At 35.1% G+C, this 23,350-nt stretch overlaps 2 protein-coding genes across 2 annotated transcripts in view; one reads left to right on the top strand and one right to left on the bottom strand.

The window, feature by feature from the left end:
* abhd2a (abhydrolase domain containing 2, acylglycerol lipase a) overlaps positions 1 to 14,519 on the top strand; it is a 23,538-nt gene extending 9,019 nt beyond the window's left edge. The window contains exons 4-11 of the mRNA XM_051899487.1: positions 599 to 774; positions 1,480 to 1,647; positions 3,825 to 4,008; positions 6,065 to 6,157; positions 6,445 to 6,546; positions 7,992 to 8,061; positions 8,155 to 8,239; positions 10,526 to 14,519. Of these exons, the coding sequence (XP_051755447.1) occupies positions 599 to 774; positions 1,480 to 1,647; positions 3,825 to 4,008; positions 6,065 to 6,157; positions 6,445 to 6,546; positions 7,992 to 8,061; positions 8,155 to 8,239; positions 10,526 to 10,740 (1,093 nt within the window). The 3' untranslated portion in view covers positions 10,741 to 14,519. The remainder of the gene's footprint in view (positions 1 to 598; positions 775 to 1,479; positions 1,648 to 3,824; positions 4,009 to 6,064; positions 6,158 to 6,444; positions 6,547 to 7,991; positions 8,062 to 8,154; positions 8,240 to 10,525) is intronic.
* On the bottom strand, positions 13,839 to 23,350 carry rlbp1a (retinaldehyde binding protein 1a). Its single transcript, XM_051899490.1, has 8 exons — positions 23,258 to 23,350; positions 22,004 to 22,033; positions 21,588 to 21,716; positions 21,294 to 21,498; positions 19,248 to 19,426; positions 18,179 to 18,337; positions 17,965 to 18,075; positions 13,839 to 16,575 (listed from the first exon to the last, which is right to left on the bottom strand). The coding sequence occupies exons 2-8, from the start codon at positions 22,010 to 22,012 to the stop codon at positions 16,429 to 16,431; spliced, it is 939 nt and encodes a 312-aa protein (XP_051755450.1). The 5' UTR covers positions 22,013 to 22,033; positions 23,258 to 23,350; the 3' UTR covers positions 13,839 to 16,428.

Raw genomic sequence — 23,350 nt, 5'->3', positions numbered from 1 at the left:
CGGTTTTTATCACAGTGTTTTCTTTAAAGACAAACAGCTGATAAAAAGGCTTTGCACTGTTTTACTTCATCCTGCCCACACAAGTGTAATATCCATTACCACGTCATGAGCACATTTCACCAAAAAAAAAAATGTTTTTCACAGATATATCCAGTTCATTCCTATGAGTCTATTAGACCAACAACCTACGAGCTTAACAAAGGGTCAGTGTGTAATTGGTTAAAGCCTAATTGGTGGGCGGGACTCTTACATAACTGTGATGTTGCATGCCGGTGACCTGTCCCAGTGCCTGCTGTTAGTACACAGACCCAGATACAAGCCTAAAGCACTTGAAATGTGAGCCGCTACACTGTTAATAATCATCAGAAAAATATGCACACTCAGTATGTATTCTTTTGATGAAACATGAACCTAGAAACACAATCTTAACCATTGCATTGACATTAGTTTCTTTTGTTTTTCAAAATGACACCTATTGTGTTTGTTTTTTGAATAATTCTCATCTGAGCTGACTACAGGCCACCTTTTTAAATATTTCTGAGGTTTATAGTTGGGCACAAAATCCTGTGTAAACCTGAGATTTTATTTCATATTCTAGGTACATTCCTCCTCTGCTATGGGGTAAAAGCGGTCATCTGCAGACGGCCCTCTATGGAAAGTTGGGTCGGGTCAGTTCGCCACACCCTTTCGGCCTGCGCAAATATCTGCCCATGCAGGACGGGGCCACGGCAACTTTTGACCTCTTTGAACCCCTGGCGGATCATCAGTCCGGAGGTCAGTTCCACGTCGATGGGTGCATTTAGTGTAACGTTACACTGCTACGTGGAAACCTGATAAATGAAAGTCCTGCGTTCAGGTTCAAGCAGGAAGTATCGCTTAAATGACATTTGAATAGTTTGCTTACTCATCATTCCTGAAGAAGAGATATTAAATCAGCGGTCATGAAAAGATCAGTGTGAAATGCCATGTTCAACCATTTTAGTTCTGTAATGTGACCTTTATGAGTAAAACAGGATATTATTTAGAAAAAGATCTCGCATTTTTTTTTTTTTTTTTTTTTTTTAAATTGCAAACATATTTAAACAATTTGAAATAGCAATTGCACAAAATAAGACCAGGTTTTTTTTTTTTTTTTTTTTTAAGGAAAGTGAATGTTTTGTTGATTCATTTTAAGATAAACACTGCATAGAAATGAGTAAAGTATACATAGCAATACAATTCATAGCTAATTCATAGCAAATGAAACATGCATCTGTGCTATTGCGATATGTCAATGCGAGTTTATGCAGCTATGTTGTTATACAAACAGTGTATTGTGCAGTTGTTTGCTCTGTGCCAGTAATGTGACATATTACCTGGAAAAGAAAAGATAAACACGGCATTTGTTTGTTAATGTTGAACAACTCAAGCATACATTTGCATGTATTTGTCTACATGTGTAATATCTTCCACAGCAAATGATTTGTGTTGGTTTCACAGAGGACGTCACCATGGTCATTTGTCCTGGCATTGGGAACCACAGTGAGAAGCACTATATCCGCACTTTTGTGGATCATTCGCAGAAACAGGGCTACCGCTGTGCTGTGCTCAATCACCTCGGGGCCTTGCCGAACATTGAGCTCACCTCCCCTCGCATGTTCACCTACGGTACGAGACTTTCATGGATTATGACCATAGGTGGAGCGTGTGTAAGGCTGGGCAAGGATTACCTTCCCCAGCCATGGACACTGCTCCTGCTTCTGATTGCTTTTAGAGGAAAGAACTACCCATAACTACTGGTCTGGGATCAGTTTTCTCTGTAATAATAGCATATTGGTGAAACAGATTTGGTGTTTGCGCTTTTGTGAGCGTCAAAGGTTTCTATTTACAATGTGTTTTACAGCGTTGAGCAATGTAGCCAATCACAAACATGTCAGTTGATTTCTTGAACACAGTGGCCAATCAGGTGTTTTTCGTCCAGTGCTAGGTTAAGCACACTCACAAATCCTCTTGTTATAAGTGCTTTTCTATTCAAATTATAGTATTATTTGTGAACGTAGCCGCATTAATAACAAGTAATTTAATGGGAAGCATTTATGCTGGGATATGTAGGTTGTTGCTAGATGACACTTAACTTTAAACTATTTCTATTCCATTTAAAATAGGGATGTCAATAGATTACAATTTTTAAAAAAATTACAGGTGAACAGTACAACAGCAAAGAGCTTGTTTAGAGCTTGTTTACGTTTTAGACATGTCAAGTTGCGATACTAAGCAGGACCACATGGACAGGCCAAAAAAACAAAACCCTAAACCAACCGCCTTGACCTGACTGCATATACCTACTACAGTACACGGATCCATTCAGAATTACTAAACACAGCAACACACACATGACAAATCCAAACATTATTCTGAATGTGTGTGGAAACAACGTGAATGTACTGAAATGTGTCGTGCATAAATACAGTGTGCGATCAGTGCGTCGAGAGCGCACATACAGTTTGTTTGCGCATCAATATAATGGCTTACTGTATGACTGCTGTACGTCACTGCACTCATCATTACCTTGATGTTAATCCTCATCCATCAAAACGTTACCAGTGAGATGCTGGTTTGCTTTATCCAGCTGAGAAACATAGTTTGCGTATCATCTGGATATACAGCGATGGGATGTTTTGACGTTCAGTCTGTATTTCACACAGTGTGATACGTGAGGGCTCACGCTCTTCAGAAACAATCACAGAATATGACAGAGCTCATGTTTTAAAGTGAAACACACAGGAATGAATAATTCACTGAAAACCCAACGTGAGTCTGTATTCTCTCTGCCATCTCTGATGAAATAAACCTGGTTTTCTTTACATTGGCACTGTTTTGGACTGATTTGGACTTTCCTGGAGTTTAGCGGCCTAAAATGATCTGATCGCAAACAGAGAAGCAAAATCGGGTTAAAGGGTTCGAACAGAAATTTTCGCTAGGGTTACAGGTGCTTGCACCATTGTAGATGATCAGTGCGATAAACTCCTGACTCCCAAGATCATCTAACTGTGTGACGTAAATTGCATTAATGATGCAATTTAATGCATGCTTTATTAATTTAAGTATTTTGAATTAATCGCATGCGTTAATGTTGACAGCCCTAATTTAAATGTGAATTTAGCGAGGAAGCACATCTAGCATTACCCCAGAGTTGGTTAAACAAATGTTTATCCAGGAAATGTCATATTTGTGGAGTGATTCTGTGAAAGAATTAGGCACTTTTTAAGTTATTGAATAAAGAAATAATTCAAGTGAGCCTGAATATTACAGCGTTTTTATTAAATAAATATAATTTAATGAAATTCATCAGTTTATTTTATCAGTTTTTATTTAATTTGATTAAAAAAAATTATCAGTTATTTTATTTTATTGGTTTTCATTTTATTAGATATTTTATTTTTTAGCAGGTGTGAATTTTTTTATTTTTATGTGATTTTATTTGTTTTATCACAGTTAAACATAATTTAATTAAATTCATCAGTTTATTTTATCAGTTTTTATTTAATTTAATTTTTTTTTTAATTTTATCAGTTATTTTATTTTATTGGTTTTCATTTTAATTAGATGTCATTTTATTTTTTTTAGCAGGTGTGAATTTTTATATTATTTTATGATTTTTATTTTTATGTGATTTTATTTGTTTTATTCTAGCAGGCTTTATTTGAGCAGATTTTAGAGATATAATTATTCATTTTATAATCCTAAACTAATCACTTTTGCTGACTAGTCAACTTCTTGTTCTGTTTTATGATTGTTTTCTTATATACAATATAGTGGCTAAATATTTTTTTCTTTTTCCGCAGGTTGTACGTGGGAGTTTGCAGCAATGGTGGGCTTCATCAAAAAAACATATCCCCAAACCAAACTTATTGTGGTGGGCTTCAGTCTGGGGGGAAATATCGTCTGCAAGTTCCTGGGAGAGAACCGCACCAACCAGGAGCGGGTCCTGTGCTGTGTCAGCGTGTGCCAGGGCTACAGTGCACTAAGGTGAGCCGCTCTGTTCCCTGACTGATGAAAATGCTGCCAGCTTGCTTTGGGTACGAGTTGGACCGTTTTACTGCTGCTGTCAGTGGACTGACTGAACTCTAGATAAGAACTAACACTGTGTACATTGTACTTAGTTATTTAAAAGAGGCACAGATGGTCTCAGTTGTGTGTCCACCTGTTTCCTCCACTTGACATTTGCATATTGCCTGAAACTCGTGGAAAATAAACACACTGTGTTTGTATATGTGTGTCTGTTAGCCTAAATATTGCCTCACTAATGGCACTCTTTAAATATCAAAGTGACATAAACACTGTGTGAATTTCTAGGCCACGTTTGGACCCTCCAAAAGGAAGTCACCTTTGTTCCTCATTTAATATCTTGAAATATTTTCGACAAGCGTTATCTGGCCATAAAAGTTACATGTAATTCAGAAGTTCGGAGTCCGTTAGATGAAGAAATGAATACTATTATTTACCAAGGACACATTAAATTAATCTAAAGTTTCATTTATAATGTTACAATACATTTCTATTTCAAATAAATGCGGTTCTTTTGCTGTAGAAATTTACAGCAGCAACTGTTTTTAACATTGATTATCATAAGAAATGTTTCTTGAGTAAGTAGCAAAAAATATCCGTTATATTGCAAAGTAAGAAAGAAATGACAGTGTTTTACACCTCACGAGGAACAACAGTCAGTTTTATCACGGTTACTTTTCTTGAATAAGACATCCTTGATGACATATGCAGTCTACAAATGCGACCTCTGGAGGACGCAGCCTCTGAAATGAGACGCAGCTAATGTTGACATGTCAACACTAAAGATCACCATAGCAACATGTCTAACAGCTAAACACAGAACATCACTGTCAGAGAAGAAGCATGTGATGAAGCAGCTCTGGAATGCAGTGGATGTGTTTGGACTTCAGTAAATCTCCTCTGTTTGCCAGGAGCTCTGCTGGGTATTTCTACAGCTTGCTGCCAAACCGTCTAGCTCTGCCTTCAGACAGGATTACTGAATCCATAAAGCCCCCGCTAATCTGCTCTCCCTGATTATGTGCCAGATTATTATACTCAAGATCCCTTTTAATGCACCTTATGAATTTAGCTGGAATTGATATTAAAGGGCTCATGCATATCATACTTATTTGTAATATTATTAATGTATTTTTTATTTTTTTATTTTCAAGGTCCACTTAAAATGTAATTTTTCTTTTTTTATTATTAATTTAGTTTTTCATGAAGCTAAGAAAAAGGTCATTGCATAATTTTCTCACAATTCTGATTTTTTTTCCCTCAGAATTGTGATACATAAACTTAAAATCGCAAGTCATGAAGTCAGAATTGTGAGAAAGTCGCAGTTAGCTTTTTTTTTTATTGCGTGTTGGAAACAAACATCTATATTTTTCACCATCTCTTTTACCCTAAAAAAAAGTATTTAGTTTTTCTTTTTTAAATAAAAATATATATATATATATATATATATATATATATATATATATATATTATTAAAGAAATATTATAAAAAGATATATATATATATATATATATATATATCTTATTATATTTTTTCATTTTTATTTATTTATATATATATATATATATATATATATATATATATATATATATATAATGTGTGTGTGTGTGTGTGTATTTAAAACATATATATGTGTATATGTTTTAAATACACACACACACACACACTTTTATTATATATAAATCTTTTTATATATATAATATTTAAAACTACATATATTTAATATATTATATATATATATGTATATATAAAATTTTTTTAGAGATTTTATTATATTTCTTTATGTATATGTATGTGTGTGTATGTGTATATATATATATATATATATATATATATATATATATATATATATAATAAATGTATAAATAGATTTATAAAGAAATCAATAGATACATAAAAAATACATTAAAAAAATAAATACGTTTATTTATAAATTATCATATTTATAATTATCATAACATTTAAAAGTATGAAAGAAAGGCAGTTTTCTTATTCTGTGGTGTGTGTGTTTTATTTCAGGGCTCAGGAGACGTTTCTGCAATGGGACCAGTGCCGCCGTTTCTATAACTTCTTGATGGCCGACAACATGAAGAAGATCATTTTGTCCCACAGGTACTGTTCACCCTGTCCTCGGCATTTAATCTTGACAGACGCCGCAGTAAGCGGTGTTGAGTGGCCGGCTGTGATATTCGCTCTTCTCCTAAAACTGTTATAAGCTCACATGTTCTTTTGCAATCAAGCCATTAGGAGACCTCAGAATAACTTACAGTAATGCTGTCTGTGATGACACAAAAACAAGATAAATTTACTGCCTTCTGAGTGGTAAGAGTATACAAATCTAACCACTGAGTTGCCATTTGAACAGAGTCAGCAAAGCGTTTCTTTTTGTGGTTCAACAGGAGCGTCTTATTCGGCGTGGGCTCCACTAAAATGGTGGATGCAGATCTCAGCCGGCTCTATACCGCCACATCCCTCATGCAGATCGATGACAACATCATGAGGTCAGTTGCTAAATGTGATTTTTGTCACTTTCTGATGGTCTTGTGAAACAGAAACAAGACACATTTTGAGACTTGAGAATTGTGATCACACACACAAATAGTATGTACTGTTTTTAGGGGTTATTAAGTCATGGCACTGCCATTTTTCTATAGGCCTAATGGAATTAAAACTTCAAGGTAACAAACTGCAAGTTATGAAAAACCTATATAAATATGTAAAGGGAAACCTGTTAAAACAGAAAAACAAATTTTCGTTGACAGCTAAATAAATGCTTGTTTAATAGTAGTGCTCTGGCACCATCTATCTGTCAGAAAAACTATAACACACAGCCGAATTGGCTTTCTAAATGTGCGACAGCATGATAAATAAAAAGCCATAGTTGTTTCAACCCAAATTTGGGTCAAATATGGACAAACGCAACTGTTGGGTTACTTTTTTTTTTTTTTTTTATTAAATTTTTAACCCAACAGTTGGGTTCGTACATTTTGACCCAAATCTGGGTTGAAACAGCCCAGCATTTTTTAGAGTGAAGAAGGCTTAAGTAAACTTTTTAGACTAATGGGCATTGTTTTTAAAGTACCTGAGTCACATGACAGCTTGTAATACTGAACAGGAACGTTATTTCTTATATACATTAAACCACGCATAAGAACGTTTTGATTATTGATGAGTACCAACACAAACCGAAAGTTACGTTTCATCCACATGACTCTGCAAATATTTAGTAGACACCGCACATATATTTGCATGTTATAAATATTATAAATATTATAAATATTCACATTATGATAATTATACTTTATGTGGTAGGGGGCGCTATCTGAAAGAGTAGAGAATCTCCAGATCAAAACACAGGTGAAGAAGAAACAGAAACTAGAAATAAAAGCATTGCTTATGCATGTTGTAAAAAGTGATTTTGTCAGCTTGCTTTTTTAAAAAAAAATTGAAACTTGCCCACATTCAAAAAAAAAAAAAGATTGCATGAAGATAGAATAAACTGTTTTTTGTTTGTTTGTTTGTTTGTATTAAAGCAGAGGCTTTGTTCTTTTGATATATTGCATGTTCAGATATTCATACAACAAATATTCTGGGGGCCATGAAATTTTTGAGAAATTGGTGGCTGGCAGTGTTTTTAAAAAATAATGCTGGCAGGGAAAGAGTTAATATTAAATGTTACATATATACAAATATGTTTTTAACATTTGTAAACATTAATGTACTCTGAACATAAATTAAAAATGAACAGTAGTATATTTATAAATGAACCTTAGAATCATAAATTATATTAAAAAATGTATATTATTAGTTCTTGATATCTAATGCAGTAGCTAATGGTTTTGATTGGTAAATTAGGGAATAAATATTCAAATATAGTTTCAGTAAAAACGTTTCCACATGCTGTATCCATATTCCTCGTATAGAAAGATGTCAATTTGTTTTATAGAAAATTCCATGGACACAACTCTCTAAAGGAGTACTACGAGAAGGAGAGCTGTGTTCATTACATTCATAATGTGAGTAAAACACCTATGGAGTTGAAGAGAGTCTAAGGAAATTCCTGTGTGTTGGCTTCCTGTTTATGACTAGTTTATCTTGTTGTGTTGCAGATAAATGTGCCTCTGCTGCTGGTGAACTCTGCTGATGATCCGCTGGTGCACAACACGCTGCTCACCATTCCTCGCACACTCGCAGGTACAACACTGCTCACCAAACTACAAGTGTCATGCGTTTTAAAAAGAAATTTAAAAGACTTGGGTAAAACCAAAGAGTGCAGTTTGTATTATACAAAAGAATAATTATTCATTTGATCTTAAACTAAATGTTCACATTTTCCAAAGAAAATGTGCTTGACCATGAGAAATGTGCCACCAGATTGCTATAACTAAGAGTAAAGCGGAAGAGATGATCAGTTCACGATCATCGTTTTGACTTAGTCAGTGAAAACTTAGTCACAATTTCGTCATGCTGCTAATAGTTATATTGATAATCACAATTATTTTGCTCAAAATTATAATCACAATGATTGTTATTTGAGAAATTTATTTTTTTATTTCATCAGAAATGTACACACATTCATGTTTAGATTTATTACAATTCTTCACAGAATGTTTGATCGCAGATTTAGTCGCAATAAACAGCTCAAACAACTCGTGACAGAACACAGACTGACTGAATGACACTTTCATTTAAGCAGAATATCTCAAATGGAGATCGTTAAACTCCAGCTTACTTGTCTGTTTTTAGATCATCATTGGAGTGTAGACAGAGAGTGTGTGCATTGTTGCCAGATTGAAAAGATTAAGTAAAACACCACGCAGGAAATGTATCTTTTTAAGAGAAAAGCTCTGATTGGGGAGTTTAAACCTTTGAAATCTGGCAACCGCAAACATTACTGTCTAATATTTTGTCGTCTTTTTTTGACAAAAAAAAAAAGATTTTGGTAACATTTTTGTTTTTCAACTACATTTTAGTCATCAACGTCAACGATATTGCATGTTGATATTGTCTCAGCCATAGGCGTAATTTGCGTGTAGGATGGGTGGGACACCACTTTTTGCCAGGGTCAATATTGTCCCTACCACTTTTTGAAACATCTCGCGGTACAGATGTTGCTAATACAAATTAAACATCTTTGGTTGGATAGCAGAGTATTCATTTAGTTCGTTTTTTGTTAAATAAGAGGCGAACTGGCGCTTCAGTCTATCACTATCCGTTGCAGAGACTTTATTCGTTCTGTTGAAATCACAAAACAAAATGCACACAAATGTGTCCCTGCTCTTGATATACAATCATTGATGAACGTCTTTGGTTTTGATAAGAAAAAAAATATACAAAGCTATAGGAGGGTGGCTTAGAACCCAGAACCTCTGACACGCTTAACAAAAGTTCTACCACCAGACCATTAATATTGGATCTATGCACTTATTCACTAACATGAATCTCGGGACTAACAGTATATTATATTATATTATATTATATTATAGTAGATGTATAGATGAAATGATCACATTAAACATGAGTTCTATGTTGATAAATTAAACTCAACGTACTATTGAAATTGATTTCTGGACATTGTAATGTTATTTTTTTTATGTTGTAGAATAAAAAGTACAAGTATCGTCAGCTTATGTTTACCGTGGACCTTATTTAACTCATAAATTGGAAAACCCCATTATAAAAAACCCATAGGAAAATCTCAAAGGAACCACTGACGAGTTAGTCTGCGAATATTTGATATTTTCAGTTTAAACTCGTATCGTATTTTTGGCAGATTCCGTTTATTCCTTCATTTTATATATACAGCACATGATTGCATTTTTGTCTCTTAGTCACAGCACATCTCTCCCCAAAAAGCTGCATAATTTGAGGCATCATTCATGTCTGAGGTTTAATATTTAGTTTGTACAAATTTCTAACCTTAAATATGAGAAATAGTAAAAGTGATGCTTGCCTTAAACACACCATCTAATTCCCTTTTGAACTCTTTTTTTTTTTTTCTTCTTTTTTATTAAAGTAGTGTAGTGCTATATTTCTTTCCACTTCACATTGCTTCTCCTACTACTTCAACATGCCCACAGCATATTTCCATAGTGATCTTTTATTAGATTATGACCTCATATGCCAAAAACACCCATAATTACTACAGAGCCCCACATAAATGCATGTGACATTCATGAGATCTCTACTTGTTTAAACATACTCATATATAATAAATATCATGTGTCACAAGGCAAACGATGACAAACTCTTATGGTCGACATTGGTGGTGTATTGAAACCTTTTTTTGTTGCTCAGTGGCAGTGTGTCAGGAAGTCAGAGGAATGTTTTATTATATGTGACAGAGCTTAGTATTGTTGGTGATATAAAATGACTCATGTCATCATAAGATTTTCATCACACCGCCTACGACAGATGCTATTCTCTGTGTTTGAGTTGTGTTGCAATTCTGAGATTCGCTGGTTCATTTTCACCCTCTAGAAAAGAAAGAAAACGTGATCTTCGCACTGACGCTGCACGGGGGACACCTGGGTTTCTTCGAGGGTGCCGTGCTGTTCCCTCAGCCCCTCACCTGGATGGACAAGGTCATTGTCGGCTACGCCAATGCCATGTGCCAGTGGGAGAAACAGAAACCACCATGCCAAAGTCAAGGCGCCCATTCCACCGAAACCAAATGCCAAGACAGTAAATCCTAACCGACCCCGTCTCCGTTTCACCTCCACTGAGACATTTTCACCACGCACATGAGGGATCGGACCACCATTTTCAAGCGTTCACTGTCAGTGGGGAATATGTGTTTCTCTTTTTATATCACGACATGAATCGTAACGACTTTTCAACGGAGAAAACGGAAAAGCCACTCGATTACCAAAAACAATCAAATAACCTGTGTAGCGAGGGCACCCTTTTATATTTACTGTAGTTTGTAGTTATTTACATGCAAGCAGTATCTCTTGCCCTCTAATTAGGACACTGAAAACTGATTAGTTTATCACTGCTAAATAGGATCTAACAGAGCCGAGTGAATCTCACAAAAACATCCGAAATCAACGTCAAAAAGGGGGGGAAGTGTAATATTTTTGGATAATATTAATAGTCTTTATTTTGCATAAATAAAATGAAGCCTGTTTTTTGACAATTAAAAAGTTTAGCACATTTTTTTGGGGGGCTAAATGAGCTAAAATATTTCTTCCATTCTTTTGATTTTGGATAGAAATACAACCTTCACATGTTCTCGACCTCTTTTGTGAGATTCACTCAGCCAGTCATCTTATTAAACAGACCCGGCGAACTTCGTCACACGTGAGTTTATGGGAAGTGAGTGTTATGCAGGCACTGTGTGCTTACGGATACGACCGGCACGCCATTTGACTGCATATTAGCATTTGATAATAAGCGGCTATCTTCGGTTTTTGGCCTGGTAACTGTTTTAGCACAGGCTAGCATTCACATCGCTCATATTTTAAAGCTAACTAGACCTTCTTAAATATACCAGAGTATGATGAGAAACGTCATTAAGCGTGAATCTATGTACCAGGCCTTGTCGGTTGAATCCAAGTCACATTCCTAGTTTTTGTTTTGCACTTTTATATATAATGTTTGCCATAGGATCCGTTTTGTTGTCACTAAGAGTCTAATAAAGACTAGGCGACCATATTAAAACTAGAAATTAACAATGAAAACAAGAGGGAGAGAGAAGACCTTGAATAATTGACTCGATGATTCCTCCTGATCACAAGCCCACTACGATCCCACAAGCACTATGAGCCGGTTTAGATGTCGAATCCCGTTGCGTTCAAGCCCTGCTGGAGATCAGCAGACACTGTTGCTGCAGTATTGACTCGTGTTTGTGGAGATCCATTGAAGTTGGTAGAAATAGATTGTGTATCGTGTTGATTTGGGACCCAGTGGGAGACAACAGTGCATTTCTCGCTGCAAGTCTGTGAAAACTGGTTACTTAAAGGGATTTGTGCTATTGTATTGTTTCAGTTTATTTTTTCTTTCTTTATCATTTCACTGTTTTGTGCAATTACTTGATACATTTATGTTTCTTTACTCTTGGAATCAAGACTGTCTCAAATGGAGCTGAACTTTTTTTATATGTTAACCATTTGAATAATCAAATGCAGAGGGGAAAATATATGTTTAAATTTGAAGGGAACATTCAAAGTGTCATTTCCAAAGGCCTGTGCAGATTCTCCAGACATGAACACAGTGCTTTAGTGATTTTCAGCGAAGCCATCATGTACAGGTGAATTTCACAAAATGTCCAGGTCATATTTCACCCCAACAAAAAATTGCATTTTGCTTTATTATACATATTTGTAGGACTACACACACACACACACACACACACACACACACATATATATATATATATATATATATATATATATATATATATATATATATATATATATATATATATATATATATATATATATGTGTGTGTGTGTAAAATTTATTTCGACATTATTTTCATGCCAATTCAAGCAAATGTCTCAGGCAACCACCAGCTTTGTTATTTTAGCAATGTTTTAATGACAAAAAATCTGAAGAAAATTGTTTCTTTAAGCAAAAATCAGAATTTAATGTGAACTCCTGTCACATGTCTCCTGGACTTCTATTTTCTCAAAGAAGAAACTGAGAAATTTCTCATCAAATTTTGAAAGTTTTGGCCTTCCAGTCCTTGTCCATCCCATTTAGGTTTGAGAGAGCCGGTTCCTGCTATTGCTCAAGTGTAAGGGGATGTCACTAAATACTTGCCACTTTAGCCTATAAAAGCTGTTTTTTCAGATTTGTAATACTGCATACAAATTCACTGTATTTTCTGATTATATTCTAATAAAGAGACTGAGAAATAATTATATATAGTCAATATACCATTGCTAAAACGACATCTAATGGTGGCCTAAGACTTTTGCACAGGGAGAAATTTTCATATTTTTTTTTTTTCTTGGGTTGAAATATTACTTGGCCATTTCTTGACAGATTTTGTGAGATGACATAATCTTTATTGATTATCATCATGCTGCAGCTGTGAAAGAAAATGAGGAATCTTGTACACAAAACTATTTACGTTTCCAAGGGAGAAAATGGAAAAGCCATTCGATGACCAAAAAAACAACAAAACAAAAAACAATCAAATAACATGTGTAGTGTTTAGTATATTGCTTAATTGACAGTTGAGTAAAGATTTGTCACTGATTGCCGGAAACAATCAGTCATATATTGTGAAAAATGTGCTTTTCTTAACAAACGTAATTGCCTTCATTATTATTAGTGTTTAGTTGTTGATAGTGATGCATCTTCGTAAAGGAGAAAGTGTTAACAGCACTTTGTGTTGTGTCAAAAGACAGGACTGTTTTTACCAGTTAGCAGTTGAAAGACGCCCCCTGTGGGTTATCAGGTGTAGAAGCACTGATTCACACTCTACAGCTCTCAACTGATCCAGTTTATAAAAACCCATCCAGATATTTAGTATTAATTGGTTTAGAGAGAGCGTTTACCTCCCCTCTGTTAGGTCTTGTTGTGTGAAGTTGTCTTATTTCTTAAACTTGTGGAAAACAGCAAAATCGTGTTGTAAGACTGAAAAGCTCCCGACTGGGTGTCAGTGTTCGGCTGTTTCCGGTGATCGGATCTGTTTGGCCTTTTACACCAGCACAAATTCAATCTCTGCTGTAACTCGATCCAGTTTGCCTTTCAGAATGTCTCCCACTTACTTTTTGCACAGAAAACATGTGCTTATGTTGTACATCCTGAGCAAATGTTACCCAAATTTGTTTGATTTGTATTTTACATTAATTTCAATATTGTTATTTTTATGTACAAAAGTATGATTGTTAATGTTAATGTTTGTGTCATATCACCACGTCTGCTTATGAAAACTACCAACAAACTTGCATTGGCAGGTAAAAATATAAATGTTTTTAGTTGAAATATAGTGATTTGTTTATGGAAACCAGGAAACATTAATTTGTTTGACGATCAGCAATAACGCTCTGAATTATTTTCTCTTTTTCTCCACGCCAAACCGAGATAATTAGCTTATTGTGTCAAATGGAGTTTAGAGAAAATGTATTCATGCTGCAGTCACAAATGGGAATTATAAAAGGAAAGTGAAAGGCCATATATATATAATAAAAAAAAAACTATTTGCTATTTGCAGAATATAGAGTAGAGTATTAAAGCTTTCAGATTGACACTGCCCACTGTAATCTCACTTGTAAGGGATTATTTCACTGAAGATCACTAAATTTTCCTACTATTTTGACCCACATTCTCATTACAGTTTGTGTTTGATGGCTGATTTTTGAACGTGTCATTTTTCACGACTTCAAAACCCCATGCAGCATAATATCTCAATCACTGGTGTGGTTTTGATTTGAAAAAACAATGGTGTGTGATTGAATAATTTATTATTACAAGAATGGTTATTGTGTTCCAGAAATAAATTATTTTCTTGTTTAAAAAACAGAGTTTCTGTGTTTTTAAGTACTCATCGTAGGGGCTTTATGCAATCGCCACCAAACTCGGTCAACATGAAACAAAGACACTGAAAATGCTAAATTGCGAAAGATTATAGGATGTCTCGAACAGTGTTTCCATGGCAAGGGATTAAAGTAATGACAAAAAAGGGAAACAGGAAGTGTCTTATATTGTGTAAAATCATTGTTTGATTCAAATTAAGTTTGTATGTTGCCCTCCATGCACAGGTTTCCTTAAGCCACTGGGGTATTGGTGGCACCGGGGCTTGGCCCCGTCATCGCTGCTTGCAGCTATATTTTAATTTATTATTTCAATTTTAAATTACTGTTTTCTGTTTGAATATATATCTGAATTTTCAGCGTCATTACTCCAGTCTTCAGTGTCACATGATCCTTCAGAAATCATTCTAATATGATGATTTGCTTCTCAAAAAACATTTCTGATTATTATCATTGTTGAAAACAGTTGGGCTGCTTAATATTTAAACCATAATACAGTTCAGGATTTTATAACATTATAAATGTGACACTTTTGTGACATCAATTTAATGCATCCTTGCTGAATAAAAGTGTTAATTTATTTCCAAAAATAATATTATTTTTATTATTAGCATTACACTAGTAGTTTACAGATGTGTATTTGTTTTGTAAGGGCCCTTTATTCGGACACCAAATGTAAAAAATTAATATTTTTGCCCATTTTATTGAAAATTTTTATTTATTTATTTTTGAAAATGTCAATTACACTTGACACAAGCTAAAGATCTGGATCTAAAAGAACCAACATGATTTAAAAACGACAGCCACAACATTACATCTACTTGATACAAGCCATTCATTCTAAAACAACAAAGTAACAACCGTAAGGTCAAGGCTTGTAATCATGTATTTGATTCTCTAATTGTAACACTTATTTTTAACACACAACCAGTACAAAACTTTCTTTTGATTAACTTCAGGCCACCGTTTTCAAGTCAAAGAATAAAAGACACTTCAGCGAAGTTTCTTTATGTTTAAAACAAATGTCAAATAAGTCGAACATTTCAGGTATTGGCCAGTGAGATGTATAATATTTCATCCCTACAGTACTGTACATCTGTTAAAGGGATAGTTCACCCAAAAAATGAAAATTCTGTCATCATTTACACACCCTCAAGTTGTTCCAAACCTGTATGAATTTCTTTCTTCTGCTGATCACAGAAGATATTTTGAAGAATATTGATAACCAAACAGTTGATGGACCCCATAGACTTAAATAGTATTGAAAAAAAAAATAAAATACCATGGAAGTCAATGGTGGCCTACAACTGTTTGGTTACAAGCATTCTTCAAAATATCTTCTTTTTTGTTCAGCAGAAGAAAGAAATTCATACAGGTTTGGATTAACTTGAGGGTGAATAAATGATGATTCATTTTTGGGGGAACTATCCCTTTAACAGGAGCAGCTTCTTATACGTTTTTTGTAATACAGTGGTTAAAAGTGTTAAACTATACAATTGTAATAATTTCCTACATACACTCTTAGAAAAAACGGTTCATTAAGGGTTCTATATAGAACCCTAGAGTTCTTGACTCAATTTTAATGAACCTTTCATGGCAAAAAGGTTCTAAACAAGGAGAAATGTCTTAAATTATTACATATTACTTTCAGGTTATTTCTAATGTTTCTAGTGATAAAGTATGTTTCACGAGCTGCTTAATTCATAAAATGTAATTAAAATAAAAAATGAATTAAAACAAAATTAATTCCATAAAAAGTTTCTATAGATGAAGTGCCTGACAGAATCCTATATAGAACCTTTTCTTCTTAGAGTGTGGTGTCTATAAAACATTTTAATTATATATTTAAAAAAAAAATGGTGTCTGTCCCAGTGTTGTAGTATTGGCTTGGGTCATTTAAAGGGCTGTATCTTCAGAGCCAAACAGCTTGATCGCAGTCTCCTTGCCGTCACAGCTGGGACCCGTCCCGTCAAAATCCGGGGGAAGGATTTCAGCACCAAAGTCCCTGAAGTAGCCACCCAGCTCGTCACCGTGAACAAAAACCTAGATAAACAGGTTCAAATATTTTCATACGCTCAATGAAAGTGCACATGTGATTAGTCATGTGATCTCAATATGGCATGATCCTTATGTTGAATAAGTCGGTTTTGTGAGTGTATTTTTTAGGTGTACACAATTGGGTATGAAAGGGTATAGCGGCTGCCTGGTCAGGTCAATGCAAAGTAATATATGTATTGCAGGATTAACGGAGTTATATTACTACATGTAACATAATTTATAATTGTTTAATAAGAGAGAAAAGCAAGTAAATTAAAGCAATCTGGTTGTTATAATCGTGTCATGTAAGTTTAATGGCAAATGTGTCTATTTACAACGTGCTTTTGCAGTGTTAAGAATTGTAGCCAATCAGAGCCATTTCTGTTGAAAATAATGACCAATGACCAGTATCTCTCAAAACACTGTACGAGTTTGTTTAGCACAAGTTTACTAAGTTTTATACGTGCACAAATCCTCCAATTATAACAAAGCGGAGACACAATGTAAATAAAAGGTTCATTGTGAAGTTTAGTTAGATTCATTGATTTAAACGAGTTTTTGCGCTCAGTGAGATCAGCTTCAGTGATTATAAAGGAAGTGCTCTTTACTCACTGTCTGTGTAATTTCATTCGCAATTTGAAGAAAAGTTTGGTTTTTCATGAGACTTTCATTTCATTTTCCTACAATTAAATACATCACACTGCAGTACAAAAAAGTGACAAAAATGACATTTTTAAAAAAAAATTGTTATCATAGTGATTTGATAATTTCTAAAAATAAATTAAAAAGCAAACAGTGTAAAGAAACCTACATTAGGGAGTGGAAATGGCTAATAAGCCAATAAGTGCTCCTCTGCCGCCATCTACTGGTTATAATGGTAATTTAATGTCTTTTTTAAGTTTTAAAAGTGTTTGTTTTTCACCAAATGTTATTTTTCCTACATCGTTAAACTTTTAGTTTTACAAATGGGGACAATCTTTGATTGATGAACAAAAAAAAAATAACATTTAGGTTAGATAATATGTAGACTTTTAAGCTTTGAAGTGCTGTAAAAGGTTGTGTGAAGTACCTGAAAGTCCTTCATTCGTATAACAGAGGTCTGTAACCGTCTAATTTGCTGGGTTATGATCAAAGCTATATATGATTCATCTTTGGAAGCACCACACAGATTTGATGACGTCATCAGAGTTCGCCATACTTTTTTAGCTTTTGGTGAATTGATGCCACTGGGTGTACAAGGTTCTAAGTGGACATAATTACTTCATGCCTCTTTAAATCTCTTTTTGAATTCATTTGTCAGACATCTTAGCACATCGTAAAGCTCTTTTGTGTGCCCTGTTCAGAGTTTTTTCCACATCCACTTGAAATCCTCTCTTCACCCTTCGCTCCACTCACCCTCTCCAGCAGTTTGCTCTTCATGAAGGGCTTCACCACGTTATAGGTGGTTGTGAAGTACCAGGGCTGGTGGATCACGTGCACCGCCTTGAATCGGGCCGGGAAAGAGTCCTGTATCGTACAGACAGCACCAGCACCTCAAGATCTTACCATTATCATAATGATATGGAGTTAAATGGAATTGTTTTGGCTGAAAGGCAGTGTAAGCACTTACCTGTAACATGTCCACCATCTTCTTCAGCTCGGTGTGTTTGATGCCAGACGCATGCTGCATCGTGAAGCCCTTGAAGTTCTCGATGAGGACAAAGCCGTTGATTTGGGTCTCTTCGTTTTCTAAAAGTTTCTCGAGGATTATGCAGTAGGCACGCAGAGTCTGTGAAGAGACGCAGTCGTGTTTGAGACAGCGTTGCTATCTATATAATAGTAATTACAATAATAATGAGAAAAACACAACAAAATGACTAAAACCATAGCTAAAATTAAAATAAAAACTAATTTAACTCTTTACCTGCCATTGACAAAATTTTCCAGTGTAATGACAAATTGGGTCTCCTTTACGAGCCCAAGCGATCCCATTGGTTCAAATTGCTTTTAATAGGTACTCTCTTTAGCGCCTGATTAAAATTCCTACAAAATAGTTAGTCTGTATTAGTTAGCTTCTGTACTAGCATAGCATACAGATAAGCGATTAGTTTGATAGCTTAGTTTATACACACATTTGCACTTACCCTACATATATTCTCAATCATCTTTAGTGTAATTATGTGTTAAATTAAGTGTTTAATGTCCAAATATTTCAGTTATAAATAAAACAAATTAATGATGTTCAATAATTCACTTAATAGACTACTATTATTATTTATTAATTAACAGTTAATCAAGTGTAAGAATTGGTTTTATTATGCACTAATGTGTTTTTGTATGCATTATATAGTAAGATATGCATGTTTTATATTAATATCATTCGTATATACTTAGGATAATCATTAACTAACAGTTTGGGGGGACCCAATTTCAAGGGAGGACCCGATTTGTCATGACACCGGCTTTCCGTGTTTTCACTGTTATGCGGTAGAGGGCGCTATTACACAACGTCTGAAAGATTACTGAATCTCCTGATCAAAACGCAGGCGAAGAAGAAACAGAAACAAGCGATAGCATATGTAAGCAGATGCATATGTGAAATAACGCGCTCATCAACATTAAACAGCATATAAATCAAAACCACCTGTTACCGAATGAAATGTCGACCCAGGATAAGGCTTTACAAATAGCACACATACTTCATCAAAAGTGATCTCCTCTAGATCCCAGTTCTCAATGTTGAAGAGCAGCACCACTCGGCCGTACTTGTCCCTGGTGGAGAGGATTCGTGGGTAACCGGCTTCAATGGTACTACGCACGGCCTCCGGGGTTAAATTCTCAAACAACTCCGGATAGTCTCGTCTAAAACGTACATAACCTGTTGAAGAGAGAGAAAAACAAAAAGACTAATCACCATTTGTAGAATGTAAAGGAAAATTTGATCTTAACAATGTCTCAATCCTTTCTCACATTTGCCAACATACTAAAAAATTCTGTAGTCTACAGTCATTGAATTGAAAGACCAGATAACCTGAGCTGTTATCCAAATTAATTTTACATACAATAATTTACTGTAGTGACCAAAAGTGATGTGCAGCCTAGGAAAACTGACATCTTCACCCTTCATTTAAATATTATTAAGCATTGTGTCGTTGTGCTCGGAGTCACTTTTTTTATTTGTGGCGATAACGCAATGAAACATGCTAAATTGTGCAGACATAATTTTTGGCCAGGCTGTCATGCAAAGAAATTATGAACGCATGGAAAAATGAGAGAACAAACAAAATATTAATAACTGAATCTGATTATGCTGTAGTCAATGTATGATTTGTCCTGTGAGCTTTTTAATGCATTTTTGGCATAGTAAAATAAAACCTGTAGCTGTAGTTTGCCTTTTTTTGCCAAATAATTTTGTCAGATAAATACCTTAATGGGGAACTATAATGCCCCCTTTCACAAGATGTAATATGTCTCTGGTGTCTCTAGAATGTGTCTGTGAAGTTTCAGCTCAAAATACCCCACAGATCATTTATTATAGCTTGTCAAATTTGCCCCTATTTGGGTGTGAGCAAAAACACGCTGTTTTTGTTTGTGTGTCCCTTTAAATGCAAATAAGCTGCTGCTCCCAGCCCCCTTTCCAGAAGAGGGTGGAGCTTTAACAGCTCGCGCTTCGGTTGATCAACAACAACAAAACTGGAGAATCTCACGCAGCCAAAATGAGGATTGTCAGTAACGGTGTTCAGCCTTACATTGTTCAAACCGGAGTCGACACTGATGGAGAGACTCAGGAAGAAGTTACAACTTTAAGAATGAAACTGGACGTTTCTGAATGGTTAGTGGATAAATTTATGTAGTTGCTGTGGAGTTGATTCAACTCATCGACTAGCATGTGCCATCATGTTAATCTTTTGTGCAAATCCAGTGTTGAATTGACCCTCGTTTGTGAAGCAGTTCGGCGTAAAATGACGGCATGGTAACAACACTCTACTACAACAACTCTTCTTCTTCTCTAAAGCAGCCCAACATGGCCCCACCCCCTTTGTTGTGTGTTCTCGGGGGCGGGGTTTATGTAAATTTTAGGGTTAGTGATGTCACCAACCCAGGAAGAAGCTCATTGTAGTCCCTACCAGCCGTTTGTTGTAGTCCTTAAAAAGCGATTTCTGTAAAAGGAAATATCTCCACTAACAAAATTTAAGTAACTTGCATTACTTATTTGAAAATGTAAGTCTGTAAATTTAAAAGTAATGTGTTACTTTACTAGTTACTTGTAAAAAGTAATAATTACTAGTTATTTTTAATGCATAACCCCCTCACTGTTTATGAACATGGGCATTTTAATGGGAATAACAGCAATACTGTTTTGCCCCATTAATGCAGCACTGCTCTTTTGCAGTATTTCATCCTGTTTCTCATGCACTGAAAGGTTCAGTCATGTGTGCGAGTGTTTCTGTGGGCTGTGCATGTGTATTAGAAATGCTAGATTGTGTGAAATACGCAGAACATCAAAGCCCAGCCTGTCTGCCTGTTCTCAGCCCCTTTGAGAAAGAGAACCTGCCCTATTTGTGCACAAAGGGTCTCTTTGAAAGTTTCGGTAAAGCCCCAATTAAAGCAGAGATTTTGTCCCTGCCCCAGAGACGAGCAGGTCTGAGGATGCAGAGACAAAAGCATGTTTGGATGGCCACAATTACACGGTTTAGCAGGGAAACAATGGAGCCGACGTGTAATGATAAAATAAAGCACTTTACCTTTCATAAGCTCATGTGCTCTTGTCACGTCAAACTTGCGAGCGCGTATGAATCTCAGCAGAAGGGAATCCGGTCTGTCCCCAAATTTTTCTTGCACAGCTTTGGCAAGATCGTCCCCTTCGCTTGCCTTTTCTTTCATCATGGCCCTCAATTCCTTTATAGAAGACACTTTCCTCTCCTCTGTTTCATTCAGTTCATCTTTAGCCTTTGAGATAGGAAGGTGAATTTACATTTACGTGCAACTAAATGATAAATATGTTTCATTATAGCGGCATGTATGTAGTATAGTGATACCTTCTGTTTTGTGTGATCTGGCACTTTCTTACAGGGTCCGTACACCGGGCCGTGGTCCTTAACAGTCAGATGCTCGAGCTTAGCACGTAATGCTTGCTCCTCCTCAGACACCATACGAAATGTTCCGGTCTAATGGGATGAAAATGAAAAGAAAGCAGTATATTATGTGCTGCATGGGCTTGAAAGAGTCACAGACAAGAGGTTTAGAGAAAACTAATCCTGTGTCTACATGATCCTGCTGTGGAAACCCACAACTCTCAGTAAATTAGTGACTATTTAATAATCCTCATCACATGACCTGCTGAAACACCTTGAGAAACAAGAGATTAGTTCATCCCACCCAGTGCATTTAACAGTGGAGGTCAATGCAGTCTTTTAAGTGCTGATTATAGAAGTAGAAAGAATAATGTACTTACAGCAGCCATGATGCTGAGATCCTCCAGTGGCTGTAAAAATAAATTCATTTCATATTTTAGTTGCAATTTCAGTGTACTTACAGTGTACTTACCAAGAAAGTACTGTAAGTACATGGGTTAAGATCAGGTTTAGGTGTAGGTTCAGGACTAGTACCTAGTTATTACCCAGTTATTGTAATTACTACAGTAAGTATGTAGTATATACATGCAAAACAGGACTGTAAAATAAAGTGCTACCCATATTTCACTGTACATCTTTAGATTTAATCATAATACTGCTTTAAATGTAATATTTGAGAATTAAATAAAGACAATAAACCTACAACTTTTGCGTGTAGATTCTTTAACTTATAAATAAAGCAAAATATTAATGTGAAAAAAGGTCATGGGAAAGATAATTCTTCTGATTAATTCTCTATAATCAATCCTGTTCGAATATTTGCTGCAAAATTTTTCAGTTTATTTGTTAAGATTATTTTTTATAGACTCATTTTTAATGTGGGCATCATTTAGTTACTTTTTTTTTTTTTTTTTTTTTTTTTTTAATATTATTTAATAGTAGTTAGCATAGTTTTGGTCTATGCTAAGATTGATGAAAACATAAAAATAGCACATTCCAGGATTTACTAATGCAATTACATCTGAAGTAATTATTTAAATAAGTAACTGATGGAAAAAACAAACAAGGTAACACTTTAGTATGGGGAACAATTCTATTAGCTTGCATATTGGTTGTTTATTAGTACTTATAAAGCACATATTAATGCCTTATTCTGCATGACCATATCCCATAATCCTACTCAACACCTAAACTTAACAACTACCTTACTAACTATTAAAAAGCAGTAAATTAGGAGTTTATTGAGGCAAAAGTTGTAGTTAATAGTGAATATGTGTTCCCCATACCAAAGTGTTACCAAAAATACTTTGACCCGCAAATTAAATATTCAAACTCAATTTTAACATTTTTAAAACAGAATGTTGGCTTGACAAAACCTTGTTTGAAAGTTCTGAAAGTTCTAACATCATCAAGCAGTTTTCCTGATCAGAGAACAGTATAAACACCTGTGATTTTCCTTACAATAAACACTTGAAATGGCTACTAATGGATTTGGTGATTTAATAAATCAATAATGCAATAAAAGCATGTTTGAAGTATCAGTCAGTGAATCCAGTCCCAGCATCCTCTTAGCCTGTCAGCTTAGGCACAAAGCAAGCCTGCAACTTTAATAACACTCAAAGACTGTGACTTACCTCAGCCGAGGGCGATTCAGAAGTGATTCAGAGAGGCGATGAGGGCTGCAGGCGACACAAAAGGCTGAGGCGTTGCTTACTGTGAGATTAACA

Source organism: Ctenopharyngodon idella, chromosome 7, assembly GCF_019924925.1.
Source record: "Ctenopharyngodon idella isolate HZGC_01 chromosome 7, HZGC01, whole genome shotgun sequence".
In the NCBI taxonomy this organism is placed as follows: Eukaryota; Metazoa; Chordata; class Actinopteri; order Cypriniformes; family Xenocyprididae; genus Ctenopharyngodon; species Ctenopharyngodon idella.
The sequence above is the reverse complement of the archived record's forward strand: the minus strand, read 5'-3'. Positions and strand labels throughout refer to the sequence as shown.

Excerpts from the sequence above, each read along its gene's own strand:
- rlbp1a (XM_051899490.1), bottom strand. Across the intron at positions 21,499-21,587 it reads CAGATCACACAAAACAGAAG|GCTAAAGATGAACTGAATGA; the intron begins GTATCACTATAC and ends CCTATCTCAAAG. Across the intron at positions 18,076-18,178 it reads AGATGGTGGACATGTTACAG|GACTCTTTCCCGGCCCGATT; the intron begins GTAAGTGCTTAC and ends TGTACGATACAG.